Source organism: Manis pentadactyla, chromosome 7 (assembly GCF_030020395.1).
Source record: "Manis pentadactyla isolate mManPen7 chromosome 7, mManPen7.hap1, whole genome shotgun sequence".
Lineage (NCBI taxonomy): Eukaryota > Metazoa > Chordata > Mammalia > Pholidota > Manidae > Manis > Manis pentadactyla.
The window spans coordinates 52,532,848-52,546,962 of record NC_080025.1 but is presented as its reverse complement, the minus strand read 5'-3'; the positions used below and the strand labels follow the sequence as shown (position 1 = coordinate 52,546,962).

The 14,115-nt window shown below is 38.4% G+C and overlaps 1 protein-coding gene across 5 annotated transcripts in view; it reads left to right on the top strand.

The window, feature by feature from the left end:
• SUGCT (succinyl-CoA:glutarate-CoA transferase) overlaps positions 1-14,115 on the top strand; it is a 698,665-nt gene that overhangs the window by 291,371 nt on the left and 393,179 nt on the right. For all 5 annotated transcript variants that reach the window (XM_036918914.2, XM_036918912.2, XM_057504387.1 and 2 more), the window contains exon 11: positions 5,747-5,844. In XM_036918914.2, coding sequence (XP_036774809.1) covers positions 5,747-5,844 — 98 coding nt within the window. The remainder of the gene's footprint in view (positions 1-5,746; positions 5,845-14,115) is intronic.

The window sequence follows — 14,115 nt, the reverse complement described above, 5'->3', positions numbered from 1 at the left end:
GAAGATGTTCTGCATTTTTAGCATTGCCTAGACATCTTTTTAAAATGTGATGTCTTTACTCTTTATGTAGACTTTTGATCCTTTTTTAAATTTAAGCGTGTAGGTTTCAGTTCAGTTTATCCAGTTCCAATCCCAGGAATATAATATATTTCAAGTTTTTATTTTTGTTACATGTAGGGGAGAGGCCTCACCTGTTGAGGATTTTTTCTCTGATTGGGAGAGGTTTATTTTTTGTACTAACCATACTAGCATAAGCTTTCAGTTTTATGAAAGATGCATGTGAATTCCTTAGAAGAAACTTACTTATTGCAGTTAACTTATTATATACAAAAATTATTTATTACTGTGCCTCTTCTGTATGAGAGGTTAACGAGTACAGCTAAAAACCACAGCAAAGGGTGGCAAGTACCATGGAGAAGGTGACAAATGGAGATAGTTCCGATTGCAGGAAGGTCTGGAACATCTGAGGTGGGAAAGAGGGGAACTTTTATAATGGTGATTCTGAATAAGTGTAGAGAAAATTGATTCAAACATTTGATCTAGGATCAAAGAATCTTTATTATGAACGGTCAATGTTAAAAATATGAAACATACGGAAGCTGTTGCCTGTGAAGTCATTTGCGTACTCTAGCTGCAGAGATGTAAAAGCTAGTTCATTGCTATAAATGAGTACAGATTTTCTTCCTGGGCCATATGTTTTGGAGTTTTCTCTCTCCAGAAAGGGGATGGGTTTGAGGGAGAAATTACTAGTTGACATATTCTTCTCTGTTGAAAATAATTGCACTGAATTCTTTTTATTTTTTGATTCATTACTGCTGATCAATTGGAAACTTTTGAACTTCCTCATAAATATCCATAAGAACACTTTTGAAAAAGATTTCTATTTCAAAGCAGACTATTTGCCATAAGTTTTAGTACTAAAATATGACTTATTGTTATGTTGTGCTATGACACATTTTATAAAAAGGAGACTATCAGAGAGCCTTGGAAAACTTGACCTTGTTTCTCCCATATGTGAGTTAGGAATGGTAATCCCTGTTGTGAGCCATTAAGACAATGTCTATAAAACTCTTTGAGATCCTCAGAAGCAGTTTTATGTGTACAGGATTCTAATGTTATTTACTTCATTTTCTAGGCATCTTGAACAAACATTGCAATCTCACTTTTTCAACTTTCATAATTATGTCCTTACATGTCAACTTGTCCTAAAAACTTTCTCATCTGAAAGAAAATCTGTCTCCTTATTTTATTGCAACTTCTCCACTTCCATAGATGGTGAGTTTCTTCTAAATATTTTTTATTCAGATTTGGCCGTGACTTAGGGCCTTGTCATTCAGACTGGCCTTATAGGAGATGAGGTCCCCAGTTTTTGACAGTGAGCCTGTCAAAATTGTGCTTTTGCCAAGTAAGGTCCATCAGTGAAAGACAGGGCAGCTCTTCCACCTGGGGAGAAATGTAGAAGTATTCCTTGTGATGAATGAATTGAATTTACTTAGGCCTAATTTTTTTCCAAAATAGAAAGTGATATACTAGTTGACTAATACTTCTTAGTCATGGGCGGGGGGGTGTCCTATTAGGAATCTCTTATCGTTAGAAATTAGAGAACAAGAGCATTGGGGTTCAAGGCTTGGGGTTTAGAAACTCTTCTGCATATAAAGTATACTTTGGCATATAATAAATCCTATGTTTTGTCCCTTAACATGATACAGAAAGGTAGGGAATGTGAGCATATGTAAGCTATTTTAAACTGATTAATGCCAACACTATTGGGTATTCCTATCTGAAGTACTAGACATCCTTTTAAAAGACATTTAGACTGAAATTTCTTTTATTGGAGGCAGTATGTCTTGGTTCTCAACTTTAGCATGCATAGGAAATCTACTTGAGCCCCATTCCCAAAGATTTTGACTTAGTATGTCTGAGGTGGGGCATAGGAAACTTCAGTTTTAATAAGCACTGTAGTTGATTTTGGGGCAGGTGGGCTGAGGACGTTATACTATATTTCTAAGGCATATTGTGAGTCCTCAACAAGTCAAGTGGCATCTGGCAAGGTACTTAATTCTTTGCTAAACAGGCTTCCTCATGGTAAAATGAAGAGTATAGTAACTATATTAAAATATAACTTGTGTGGTTTTGTACAAGTTAGACTGGATAAATGAAATACTCAGTATAGTTCTGGCTCACAGTATGCACTGAATAAAGGGCCTCTGTGAAAATTACATGTGGTGATTCTGGTACTGGGTAAGAAGGAGTAAGCACCCCTCTCCCTAGTTCTTCTACTGAACACAGTGATAAAACCTGGACAGAATGCATGGGTCATCTATAAGAGGATTCTGAAAAGTAAATAGTAGCAGGAGAATTGGGGAAGAACCAGAATTTGAAGTACCTCTAAACTGACAATAAGTTTTCCGGTTTTCCCCTCTAGTTATGCCTTTGCATGGACACAGTGGAGCCTGAACCTAGAAGTGGGTGCCAGGGAACAAAGCTGAGCTCTGGGAGATGCCCTTCATTCCTGGTGCAAGGAGCATGAAAGTTAGCTGTTATATCAGACAGAGTGTGGTAATCTGTTTTTAACTCCTCTCCATTTTCTCATGCCCTGGCCTCCAAACAACCTGTAGTGGCAGGAACAGAGTAGCAGGAACTAAAACTCTGAAAAAGGGAATAACTTCTCTTTATTTCTGAGCTCTGATCCCCAAGGAGGGGTGAATCCTTCTTGTTTTTTTCTGTCCTCCCACTGCTTGGCCTCTCTCCTGAAAGTATGCTCTGGAGAGTGGGGTAACTAAAGGAGACCCCAGGGAAATGGGAAGAGATTGCAGAGAGGGAAAGCTTCAGAAAGTGATCTTTGAAGTTGTTTGTGAACTCCTGCTCTCACCCCTGAGTTGCGCATACACTGATCTGATCCTAATCAGTATGCCAAAGATGTTGAGAACTGAGTTAACAAATAGATGACTGCCCAGGCTGCAGCGTGACCACTAAGTGGGGGCACAGGTGGGATAGACTGGAATAGCAGTGCAAAGACTTTAAGAACTGAACCAACACTAGAACCAAAGCACACGGAAGGTGGGTTGCGACTTGCAGCCTGGACCTACCCAGGTCAACTGCTTGCTAAAAACAGTAACAATACGTATTTTCTGAAGGATTTAAACAAGACCCAGAGGCTCGTGATATAATATTCAAAATGTCCAGAATATGATTCAAAATTACTTGGCATATGAAGAACGAGAACTTCTGTGAGAAAAGACAATCAACATCCATATTAAAATGACACAGATGCTGGAATTAACTCACAGACTTTAAAGCGGCCATGGTGAAAATGCTCCAACAAGCATCACAGACACTGCTGAAATAAACTGAAAAGTAGAATTGTGCTGCAAAGAAATAGAAGACATGAAGAAGGATCAAATGGAAATTCTAGGACTTAAAAATACCAGCACCAAATAGACAAGGAACACTCCACTGGATGAGCCCAGTAGCACAAGGGAGATGCCAAAGGTAGCAAACAGTCAAGGAATGTGAAGCTAGATAAATAGAATTATTCAGTCTGAACAACAGAGATGAAAAAAAGATAGTCTCCTCCACAAAAATTTTTAAAAGAAAGAAATGACAGATTTCCAGGGACCTATGGGATAATAACAAAAAGTCTAGTATATAAGTCATAATCCCAGAAGGAGAGGATAAAGATTACATACTCAAAAAATATGAAATAATTGTTGAAAACACCTCAAATCCAGTAAAATTTGGTAAAAACCTATAGATTTAATGGTTTCAGCAACCCCCAAACAGGATATGCTTAAATACTTCCACATCCAACTTATCAAAATCTTACTGCTAAAAACTGAAGACCAAGAAAAAGTTTTGAGAGCACCCAGAGAAAAATGATGTTTTACCTATGGAGGAGTGATCCCCCAGCTGGCTGCCGATTTCTTGTCAGAAACTACAGGGTGAAGTGACACAACATGTTTATAGAACTGAAAGGAAAGAACTGTCAACCCAGAATTCTGTATCCAGTAGAAATGTCCTCAAGAAGTGCAGGTTGAGCAAAGCCATTCTCCATCCCTCTTTACCATCCTTTTTGAACAGACACAGGCTTTATTATTTCTTTTAGGTAAAATAGTGTCTACCTGGACTAGGTCTCATTTATTTAGTGCTTAATATGGGAAGTTGCTTTCACTTACATTGTTTCGTTTTATCCTAGGCAGCACTTTTTTTCAAGTACCTAAACAATGGTTATGATCAGAGCCCTTGAAGCAATCTCTGAGGAAAGATTTTCAATGCTGGCTGAAGGCGGAGGGAGAATTACTTTGACCCGCTGTTTTACACCAACTTGCAAAGAGAAAAGAGGGTCAATAAGTCAAAATCAGAGAAGGACCCAAGAGGCCATCCCAGTTACCACTGAGTGCAATCACTGAGTAGGTTTTAAGGTAGTTCATGGTATATTCTGGGTGAGGCCAGATTTATAAATTTAACCTGTGATTTAGTGAGGGCACTTACTTTTTCTTTAAGTGACTTACTCTTAGGGAGGGAGAGTCAAATTTCTGGACAAGTCTTCTGGGCAAGCTAGAGGCCACTTCTGGGATCACATTTGGTGACAAGGAGGTTTTTAGAAAGGGTCCCTTTTTAAAATCTGGGAGAGTCGTGGTATCTTTATTATCTCTGAAGGAAATGAATAAGTGAAACATGCAAAAGAGAGATCATACCATTGAGACACTCTTTTTATTCCAGGGAATCTTCTCTACTTCTCTCTCCTTTGTAAGATGATTAATGAATTGATTTTATTTAAACTGTGGGAAAGAAACAAAACCATTAAATGTTTATATTTAAAGAAAACTCATTAATAGAGATAGTGAAACTTTCTGTAGGCCACATGGCCTGCCCCTAGCCCCTAAATGCTGCTTTTGACTTTACTACACAATTGCCAAACACTGCCTCCACACATTCTTTGTAAAACTTCTTTTCCATTCCAAATTCACTTGGTACTTTCATTATGGACTTGTTAAAATTGCAAGATGTCCAAAGGGACTTGCAAGATAGGTTTTCTCTTTTTTGAGGAAGAGTAAAAGAGGAAATATATAAAAGCATTTCTGTTTGTTATTCCTCCAGGGAGACATATTAAAGAAAAAATAGTGACACTTCTATCGGAAGACTATCTTTTAATTTGACATTGTTTTAACAGTTAGCATTTGGGGCAAATGTATATGCTTTTCCTTTATTTTAGCACCTTGTACAACATCCTGGAACAGGACTACTGGGACAGATAACATGATTTTATTTACATGTGGAACAAATAAGTGAATATACCTCCAAAATATATGATTATGGGCTCCGTGCAAATGCAGACATACACTTACAATATTGGTTCTCAGAATTAAATCAGTTTTATCCAATTTTGTAGCTCTTTCCTTACTCCCTTTGGACAAGACTTATTGTGGGAATCGGCTAACTCTTTTCCTATATTCTCATATACAGCCACAAGACTTATGGTGGGGATCTGTCAATTCTTTTTCTGTGCTCCCAGATGTAGGCTCATGCTTAAATGTAGAAAAACCTCTTATAAAATGACAAACCCATCCTATAGTATTATCTATCCTAATTGCATAGCCTGTCCGCCTATATCCCTTTGTTCAGAAGTATAAAAACCAGAAAGAAATGGTCTTGGAGTGGGAGTGGTAGGCCCTGAACTCTAGCACCCACAGGTAGGTAATTGAAAAACTTGTGATTACACATTAAAACTATTTTTCCCTTTTAGATCTTGAATTTGCCTGAACTGACTGATGATTCCAAATATAAAACTAACCACCTTCGGGTACAGAATAGAAAAGAGCTTATTAAAATACTATCTGCACGGTAAGCTTGGATGTGCTGTTTAAACATTTAAGAATTAATATGTCATTAGCATTTATCTGATGTGTTGTGTTGTTCTTTTTTGGTTTATTTAGATCAACTTGTAATTGCCTGCCATTTCACAAAATTGCTTAGTGGAAAGCTATTTTAAAGCTATATTTTTTCTTGTTTGAAAGTATTTTATATTTCATATTAGGCATCAAGTCATCACAATGATGTAAGTAGGAAAATCACAGTGACTTGAAGTCACTTGTCTATGGTGTGTGTCCAGGTTTAGTCTAAGTACTAATGACAACAATAAGAACAATTATAATTTAACATTATTTTTTTACCTTTACTGTGTAAAATGCTCTACATACCTGGTTTCATCTAACTCTTTCAATCATCCTGTGAGGTAAATTCTGTTATTCCCATTTTACAGGTAAGTAAACTGGGACAAAGGGAAGTTAAGTAAAGAGTTCACTGGCTTTTCTGAGTCTCTGTTTTGAAGTTTGTCATGATGATGTTTTGAATATACCAGATTGTGGTATGGGTCATCAAGGATTAATGCTCATAATTAGGGTATTTGATTTCCAAATTATTTCACTCATGTTGGGCTATGCTTTTGCCAAAACCTGTACCAATTTTTCAAGTTTGAGATTCCTATCAGTTTCACTTTTGTGTATGTCTGAATTTGTGAAATCTGTAGAAATAGGCTTTGTGTTTTTTGCAGATCTAAATGCCCACTGAGTTGTTCTTCAGTATGGAACATTTGCTCTCATCATGCCAGCAAAGTACTTCTGTTCAAATCCCATATATTATCTTTTGAAAGATACTATTTTTTATGTATTTTTATGTAGTGTGTATCAAAGTCATACAAAGTTCTGTAATGTAATTTTCATTTCTGTGCCCTCTGTATTTGGGGATCTCTACGTGAGTCAATATTCATTACCTACTTGCTCTCTCCTGGATTTTAAGCACTTCTCTACAGTGCCTATATATCCTCCATGTGTCAAATGTCCTTCAGTCAATGGGGGCTCTGTGTGTGGGGTGATATGCAGAGAATAGGGGAATAAGCACTGTGCTCCCCTTTCCTGGTCATTAGTTAAATATAACTCTGATTCTACCACAAAGCTTAAAAGCCCTCAAACATTAACCTTTCTCCACATGAGAATTGGCCATTTATTTCTGCCTTTTGCCTCTTTGCCTCTCAAGCAGTCTTTAATTCATTTCATCCATTGATATGACTTTTTCCTTTCACACCATGGTTACCAAGTTTCAATAATAGGCACTTGTGAGAACCTTATCAAAAAGCTCTTTGATAGTCTAAATAAATCATATCCATGCTGTGAGAAGAGTGGACCCAAGAAAAATACAAAACCTAGGCAGATACAAGTGTCATCTTGTTATTTAGTTGCCAGCACTTTCATAACTTCGGGAACCACAAAGTTACTAGTTTCCTATGTCCAAAAACTTTTATTCCTTGCTAAAGTCTGTTACAGAATTTTGTGGCAGAAAGACTTTTATTGGCAACTGTGACAGATTAATTTCTGTTTTTACTCTTTGGGGTGAATTAAATGATCTGTCACTTTCTTCTTTCTATCCTTTTATATACAGAAGTGGAAATTTCAGCATTTTGGAATCCATAATGTATTTATGTCTTTGTCCAGACTTAATAAGGAATCAAACTACAAGGAAGAGACTAGGGGGTATTCTTTTATTTTTTATTTTTTATTTTTTATTAAGGTATCACTGACATACATTCCTATGAAGGTTTCACAGGAAAAACAAATTGGTTGCTACATTCACCCATATTATCGATTCCCTCCCATACCCCATTGTAGTAACTGTCCATCAGTGTAGTGAGATGCCAGAGAGTCACTACTTGTCTTCTCGGTGATACATTGCCTTTAGGGGGTATTCTTAAGAGAGGAAATTTGATAGGGGAGGTCACATCACCAAAGGTCCGACTGTGAGAGCACAGACCACAGAGAGGTTTGTGGCTTCTCAGAGGCCAGCTTGCCTGCTCTCTTGGGCCAGCATGTTGACATTTTTTGGTGCTCTCTTGTGGTAGCTGCAGCTCTTCAGTCTCTTCCGGCCCCAGTCTCTTCTCCGTGGTGGATCAAACAGTGAAGACCAGGGAAGCCTGGGATGTGATTCATTCTGATTTATAACCTTGTCATTTGTTTTTCTGAAAAATGCCACTGGATTCATTAGTCCTGTTCAGTGCTTGGCTTTCAGAAATCTCTGAATGTTTTAAAATTTGTCATTTTCATTTTATGAATCTGTATGTTTTCTCCAATATTCAAAATGTCTTGTGGCCCTCTATTAGTTATGGAATTAAATCTGGCCTTTTTACTCTGACACCACGGTCTTTCACAATTTGATGAGACCTCTCCTTTCCACCTTTTCCCAATAAAAAGCCCCTGCAACAGCCACACTTCCATTTGGTGTCTCTTGACCTCCCTCCAGACTTACCATTATTCTGAAACATAGCTGTGTTTCAGGGTCAGTTCTATAGCTTCATGAAAACATCCTTGAATGTCTCTATGTGAGTCCTCAGGCAGGTGACAGCACCTATAGAAAAGAAGGTGCCCTTAGCACCTGTATCCAGCCTGTTGGTTACCCAACAAACAAAATCAGCATCAGTTGTTGGGAACGATATTGTTAAAGGTTTGCTTAGTTCATTGCTCCTTTCCTTTCACGGCGACCTTAGAACTTGCCCGTCATAGACACTTTAGCTCCCAACCACAAAAGGAGACAGGGAGAAAGGAAGGAGAGGAGCCAGCATTACTTGGTGCCACGTACCTAGCAGGAAAGCATTATTCTTCCCATTTTATAGATGAAAATTCTGAAGTGTGGCGAGTTTAGTCTCAAGGGTAGACACATAGTGAACAGCTTGTTAAAAATAGGATTCTACAGGCTGTGCCTTTTCTATAGGATTCTGCCTCCCTGAAGTGGTCCATGAAAAGGTACTGTGGCCATGTTTGTGTATTCACTCAATAAATATTTATTGAGCAACGGGGACAGAGAAGTAAATGAAACAAAGTGGGTGGAAAATAATGCAGGGAAGGGAAATGAGCCCCGAAAGTTGGGTGTGAGGCTGGCTATTTCATTTAGGCTGATCAGGGAGGGCCTGTCTGATAAAGTGACATGGAGCAGATTCCTGAAGGAGATAAAACAGACCAGCGGATACCTGGGGGAGCTTTCTAGGCAGTGGTGGGAGGTTGGGAGTTTAAGGAGAAGCAAGGACAGTGCCTGGAGCTCCGTGACCAAGAGGAAGGGGCGGGTGGGTCCAGAGAGAGTGGGGGAGGTGGCAGGCAAGTTTTGTTCTAAAAGTTATGAGAGACTTTATGATTAAGTAGTTTCTTAAACTTGTGAAATAAAGGACTTTTTTTGAGTCATAAGTTTGCTCCTCAGAAACTTCTATTTTCTATTTAACCTGAAGAGGCATTTTCTCCCCTTAGTTTTATTGAGCTGTAATCGACGTTAAACATTGTATTAAGTGAAGGTGTAAAATATAACGATTTGACATATATATTGTATTAACTTAAGGTGCAAAAAGACCTAACAATTTGAAATATGTATATATTGAAATGATTGCACAATGTTTAGTTAACATCCTTCACCTCACAGAGTTAAACATTTTTTCTTGTGATGAGAACGTTTAAGATCTCTTCTTAGCAACTTTCAAATATACAATACAGTACTGTTAGCTGTAGTCAAAAATGTTCTGTGAAATTCATAGCCATTTTTGAAAGTGCCTACCAGAAATGTCAATTACTTACCTCACTTTGCTATTTTTCTTGCTAAATACAGTTTGATGCTACTCTCTGGGAGCGCTCAGGTGCATTCCGGAAGGCAGCTGCATGCTTCTGTCATCAGCTGAGTTTTCCACTGCCAGTTCTCAAGTGCTCTCAGGTGTAACTGTTCTCCAGCCATGGCTGTGAGTGAAGTTTTTTTTTTTTTTTTTTTTTAATTTAAAAGAGGAAGACTTTCCTCTTGAGCTTACCAGGGTGTTGCTGAAAGCCTGTTTACCCAGCTGCTAAGATGGAAAATGAGGCACAGCTAAAACGTGTTAAAAGTCCCCAGCTAAAACACAGAAGAAGAGATGTAATAGAGACTAATCTGGGGCCTGTTAGAACCCCTTCCTTGCGGTGCTAAGGAGCAATGGTCTTCTAAAGCATGTGCTGCCCCCACACCTGATCAGCATCTTTGCTGTAGTTAGGGCCTTAAGGGAGAGACTGAAGCCGTGATGCCTACTAAGGAAGAGAAGGATAAAGGAGATGTATTATTAGTTGGGAGAAATAATAGGAAGATGTGAAGTGAGGATGAAGAAGAAATGATGGAAGAAATAGGAAACAATTCATTTTCTTCCTTCCCTTTCCTTCCTTCACTAACATTATTGGCCACTGATGTGTGTCCTTGCCCTGCAGATTATAGAATGAAAAAAGGATGGGGTCTGGGCTCTTGAGGAGCTCATGGTCTAATCAGGAAAACAAAGAAGTAAAGCAGTGATTTAAATAGTGGGGGTGAGTGCCAGAGTGAACATGGGGTGCAAACAGGGTGGTGTAAGTCAGGGACGCTTCCTGAGGATGGTGCCGCCTGAGGTGAGTCTTGAATGGACAAGTAGAATTAGGTAGGTGAAGAAAAAAGCTCAAAGGGGAAAATCTAGAACTGAGTGTAAATTTATAGGGAGAAAAAAAATACATAAAGGAAAACAAAGTAGCTTGAAAAGGAACCGATGATGACTTCTAAACTGCTCTTGGAAGAATGCTACATGTTAAGCAAGTGTATGTCAGTATAGTCCTGGTGAGGGAATTCGTAAAAAGTTGGTTAAACTAAGTTGTCATAAAGAAAACTAACAGCGTAAGGTAAATTTTCCTCTTGAAGTGCTGTGGCAATTCCTTTAGTAAAACAGTTATTTTTGGTTTTGAAGCATCTTATTTTTCTTAGGTTTAGGATGTGATATTGAATATTCACTTATTTTCAGAGTTTACTATATGAAATACTGTGAAATCAAATGCCCTAGATCAGCACTTTTCAAACAGGTGCTAAAGAAATATTTGTTGAATTAAATCAAGGGTTTATTAAGGAGCTTCATCTGTTCAGATCACTTCCAAAATTTGGTGTCAGATTATTTTTAGTACTCTTGTTCAGAATTTTGGAGAGTTGGACCTGAACCATTTTTTTGGCTGTTGATGGAGAGGTTATTATGTCAAAGGTGCCTAAATATAATGTTAATTTTCAAAACTGGTATCTCGGAACCATCAGGCAAACTTGGTAATCCCACTTTTTCTGCCTAGGTCTTTCAGGGACTTGCCATGGCTTTGCGGATAAAGTTTAAACTGTTTGCCTTAACAGATGCAGTCGCATCTCTCACCTTGCTACTGCAGAACCACTTGCAGCTCCTTACAGTGTGACCCTGTCTTTTAATCCTTAATGAAATGCCATGAATTGCAGGAAGATGCTAAGTGCGGGAACTTCCTGTCCCCCTGGCTGCTACTTGTCCTTCAACACGGGGAGCTTTTCCCACCTGTCTCATCTAGTGTACGCAGCTCCTCCTGTGCTGTTGCATCAAAGCAACCATTGTACTCAACTGTCAGCCGTTGTTCTCCTTGACAAGACAGTAGATTTCCTAAGGCAGAGGCTTTTTTTTAAAGACTTGAATTTTTTTAGCACAGTGTTAGGTTCAGTGCAAAGTTGAGTGGAAGGACAGGGAGTTTCCATATGCCCCCTGCTCTCACACATGCACAGCCTCCCCACTATCAGCATCCCCACATACCAACGTTCATACAATTGGTGAACTTACATTGACACATCATAAGGAAATATGTTCTTTTTGATTTTTATTTCTAATGCTTATTTGGGTTTCTGGCACTCAGTAAGAGTTCTTTCAGTTAATGAGTGAATGAACTAATGAGGGGCAGAGCCATCCAAGTGTGGCAGAACTGGCCAAAGGGAACAGAGGGAAGTTCCCCAATGTCAGGTCAAAATAAAAAGAGGAGAGCAGTGGTAGCCAGAAATGAAAACTTTTTCTCAAGTAACCTAGGAGGCCTGTATTATGACCACAGAATGTCCAAAGGCCAGAATTTGGGAGCAGTGTTGTCTTCCCGTCACTAACTCTGTGATATTGAGCAATTCCTCTGATTACTCTGAGCCTTTGGTTCTCATGTACATGGTGCACATAACAATATCTACATCATAGAATTAAAAAACAGCACAGGTATGAAAGCAGCTGGTATGATGCTCAGAATCCAACAGGGCTCGGATCCTCAAGAACTGTAACCTGTAGGTCCCCAATTTTATACCATTGGAGTTCTCCTAAATCATTGTTTTGCTCATGTTTGCTATTTAACTGCCGATCAAATCCTGATTACGATGATATAATTAGTATTATTGTACTGATTTGATTTAATGCTAGCAAAAGTAAAGCATGGCATTCTAGTTGGCATGTATGGCCTTGTTGCAACTAAGTAAATAATTTCTGTTCAACGTTTTTGAAAAATTAAGAACAGCTCACAGACTTAGGGAATACATTTAAATTTGTACTGCTTTTCTTAATAAAGGCTATTAATAGTGCTTAGTTTTTTTAAACCAAAAATGTGGACCTTACTAGCTCATATTCTATTTCCTGTCCCAAGACAATGTTTCTCAGTGTGGCAATGAATTTGGAACTTTTGAACACTCCATTTAAGTTATTCCTTGCATTTGTAGCTGTACTCTCATAAAGAATGAAACACTTTTGTGTGTTCTTTAGTTGTTACACTGTTTTAATAGCTTCCATGAAATGCTTCAACCAGGGTCTTTGGACTCTTTCATAAAATACATCCATGAGTTCTCCTGGGTCATTTTTATGGTTAAGTTTTTTAACATTTTAATTGATGCCTTTGGCCTTCCTGAAAGCTGTTGACTTTACTTTTCTGTTAAATAGCATCTATAATTTCCTTAATTTTTATTTTTAGTAGAAAATAAAGCTACGCTATATTTCTCACAGCTACCTATCTCTTGACCCTTTTCTTATATCCCCATTTCAGTCTCCCATCCTGCCTTCCTTCTATGGCCCCGTCTTCCCATCCTTAACCTGTCTTTTCACAATTGAACTGTTTTAAAATGAAATCACAAATGGGTATTATGTATCATTTCCGAATTGGGTTTCACTTGTTTGCATAAAGGCTTCATTGAACCAGTGATTTGCTTAGAGAAAAGGGAGGATTTTATCAGTGGCTACCTTTATGAGATAATTTAGAAGGGCTGGAAGGAACCTCTCTTTCACAGAACATAACCATTCCTTACACATAGTTTGCTGATTTCAGAGATTCTGCAGTTAGAGATTTTTTTTTTACTTTTTTGGCTTAAAAGTTTGTCTACACTTAAGCTTCAAACAGCACAGGGAGAGTTAAACCTTGACCTTTTATTCCTTAGTGTAAATAAATTTCCTCAGACTGTTTCCTTAGACTAGAGTTTAATGTGCAGGCAGTGGAGAAACTTTCAAAGCACTGGCTGCCTAAGGTGGGTGAAGAGTGGGATGAAAGGCAGAGAGCAGTCAGGAGCCCCTGAGATGAAGTTCCGTTCACTGACACGTTTGCCAGGGCTGGGAGGCTATGCAAGTCTCTTAACAGGGTGGCTATACAAGTCTCTTTAACTCAAGTTAAAACTCTGAGTAATTCTTCCCCTCTCTAAACCTAGCAACCACTGACTCTCCCATGTCTACATGCTTTTAATATACATAGAGAAACATTGTTTTCTCCCTCTGAAACTTTTTTGTTTGTCTAATATTCTCTTTTCCATATGATCACATTAAAAAAATCTCTCTGCTGGCCTTTTTTTTCCCCCTGACTTCTATAAGTATCTTATGAGGCTGCAATTCATGTGATTTATATATATCCTCAACTTACATATTTAGTTTATTGTAACCTCCACCCAACCTCTTATAATGCTTTGAATCATATCATTGCAGGTTTATCTGGGATTTGATGCAGGGGGCTGGTTTGGATAAATGGGTCTGATGTGTGGTGAGGGTCGCATTTGTTATGCATTCCGTGGCAGCTCTGCCATTATCAGCTCATAGATGGTCCCTTGTAAAATGTCTATATTTTATGTGGTACATTTTCTAAATGTTGGTTATTTGGAGATAGAATTAAGTGGCTCTGTGTTGTTACTATAAAATCAGCCTGGAGGGAAGAAGAATGAAAGAAACACAGCCCTGGAATGTATCCTTTTGGCTTACAGAATGCAAAGAGAACTGCTGTAACTCCAAACAAGCTCCTTGTGACCAGGGTTCTTTCCACCCTG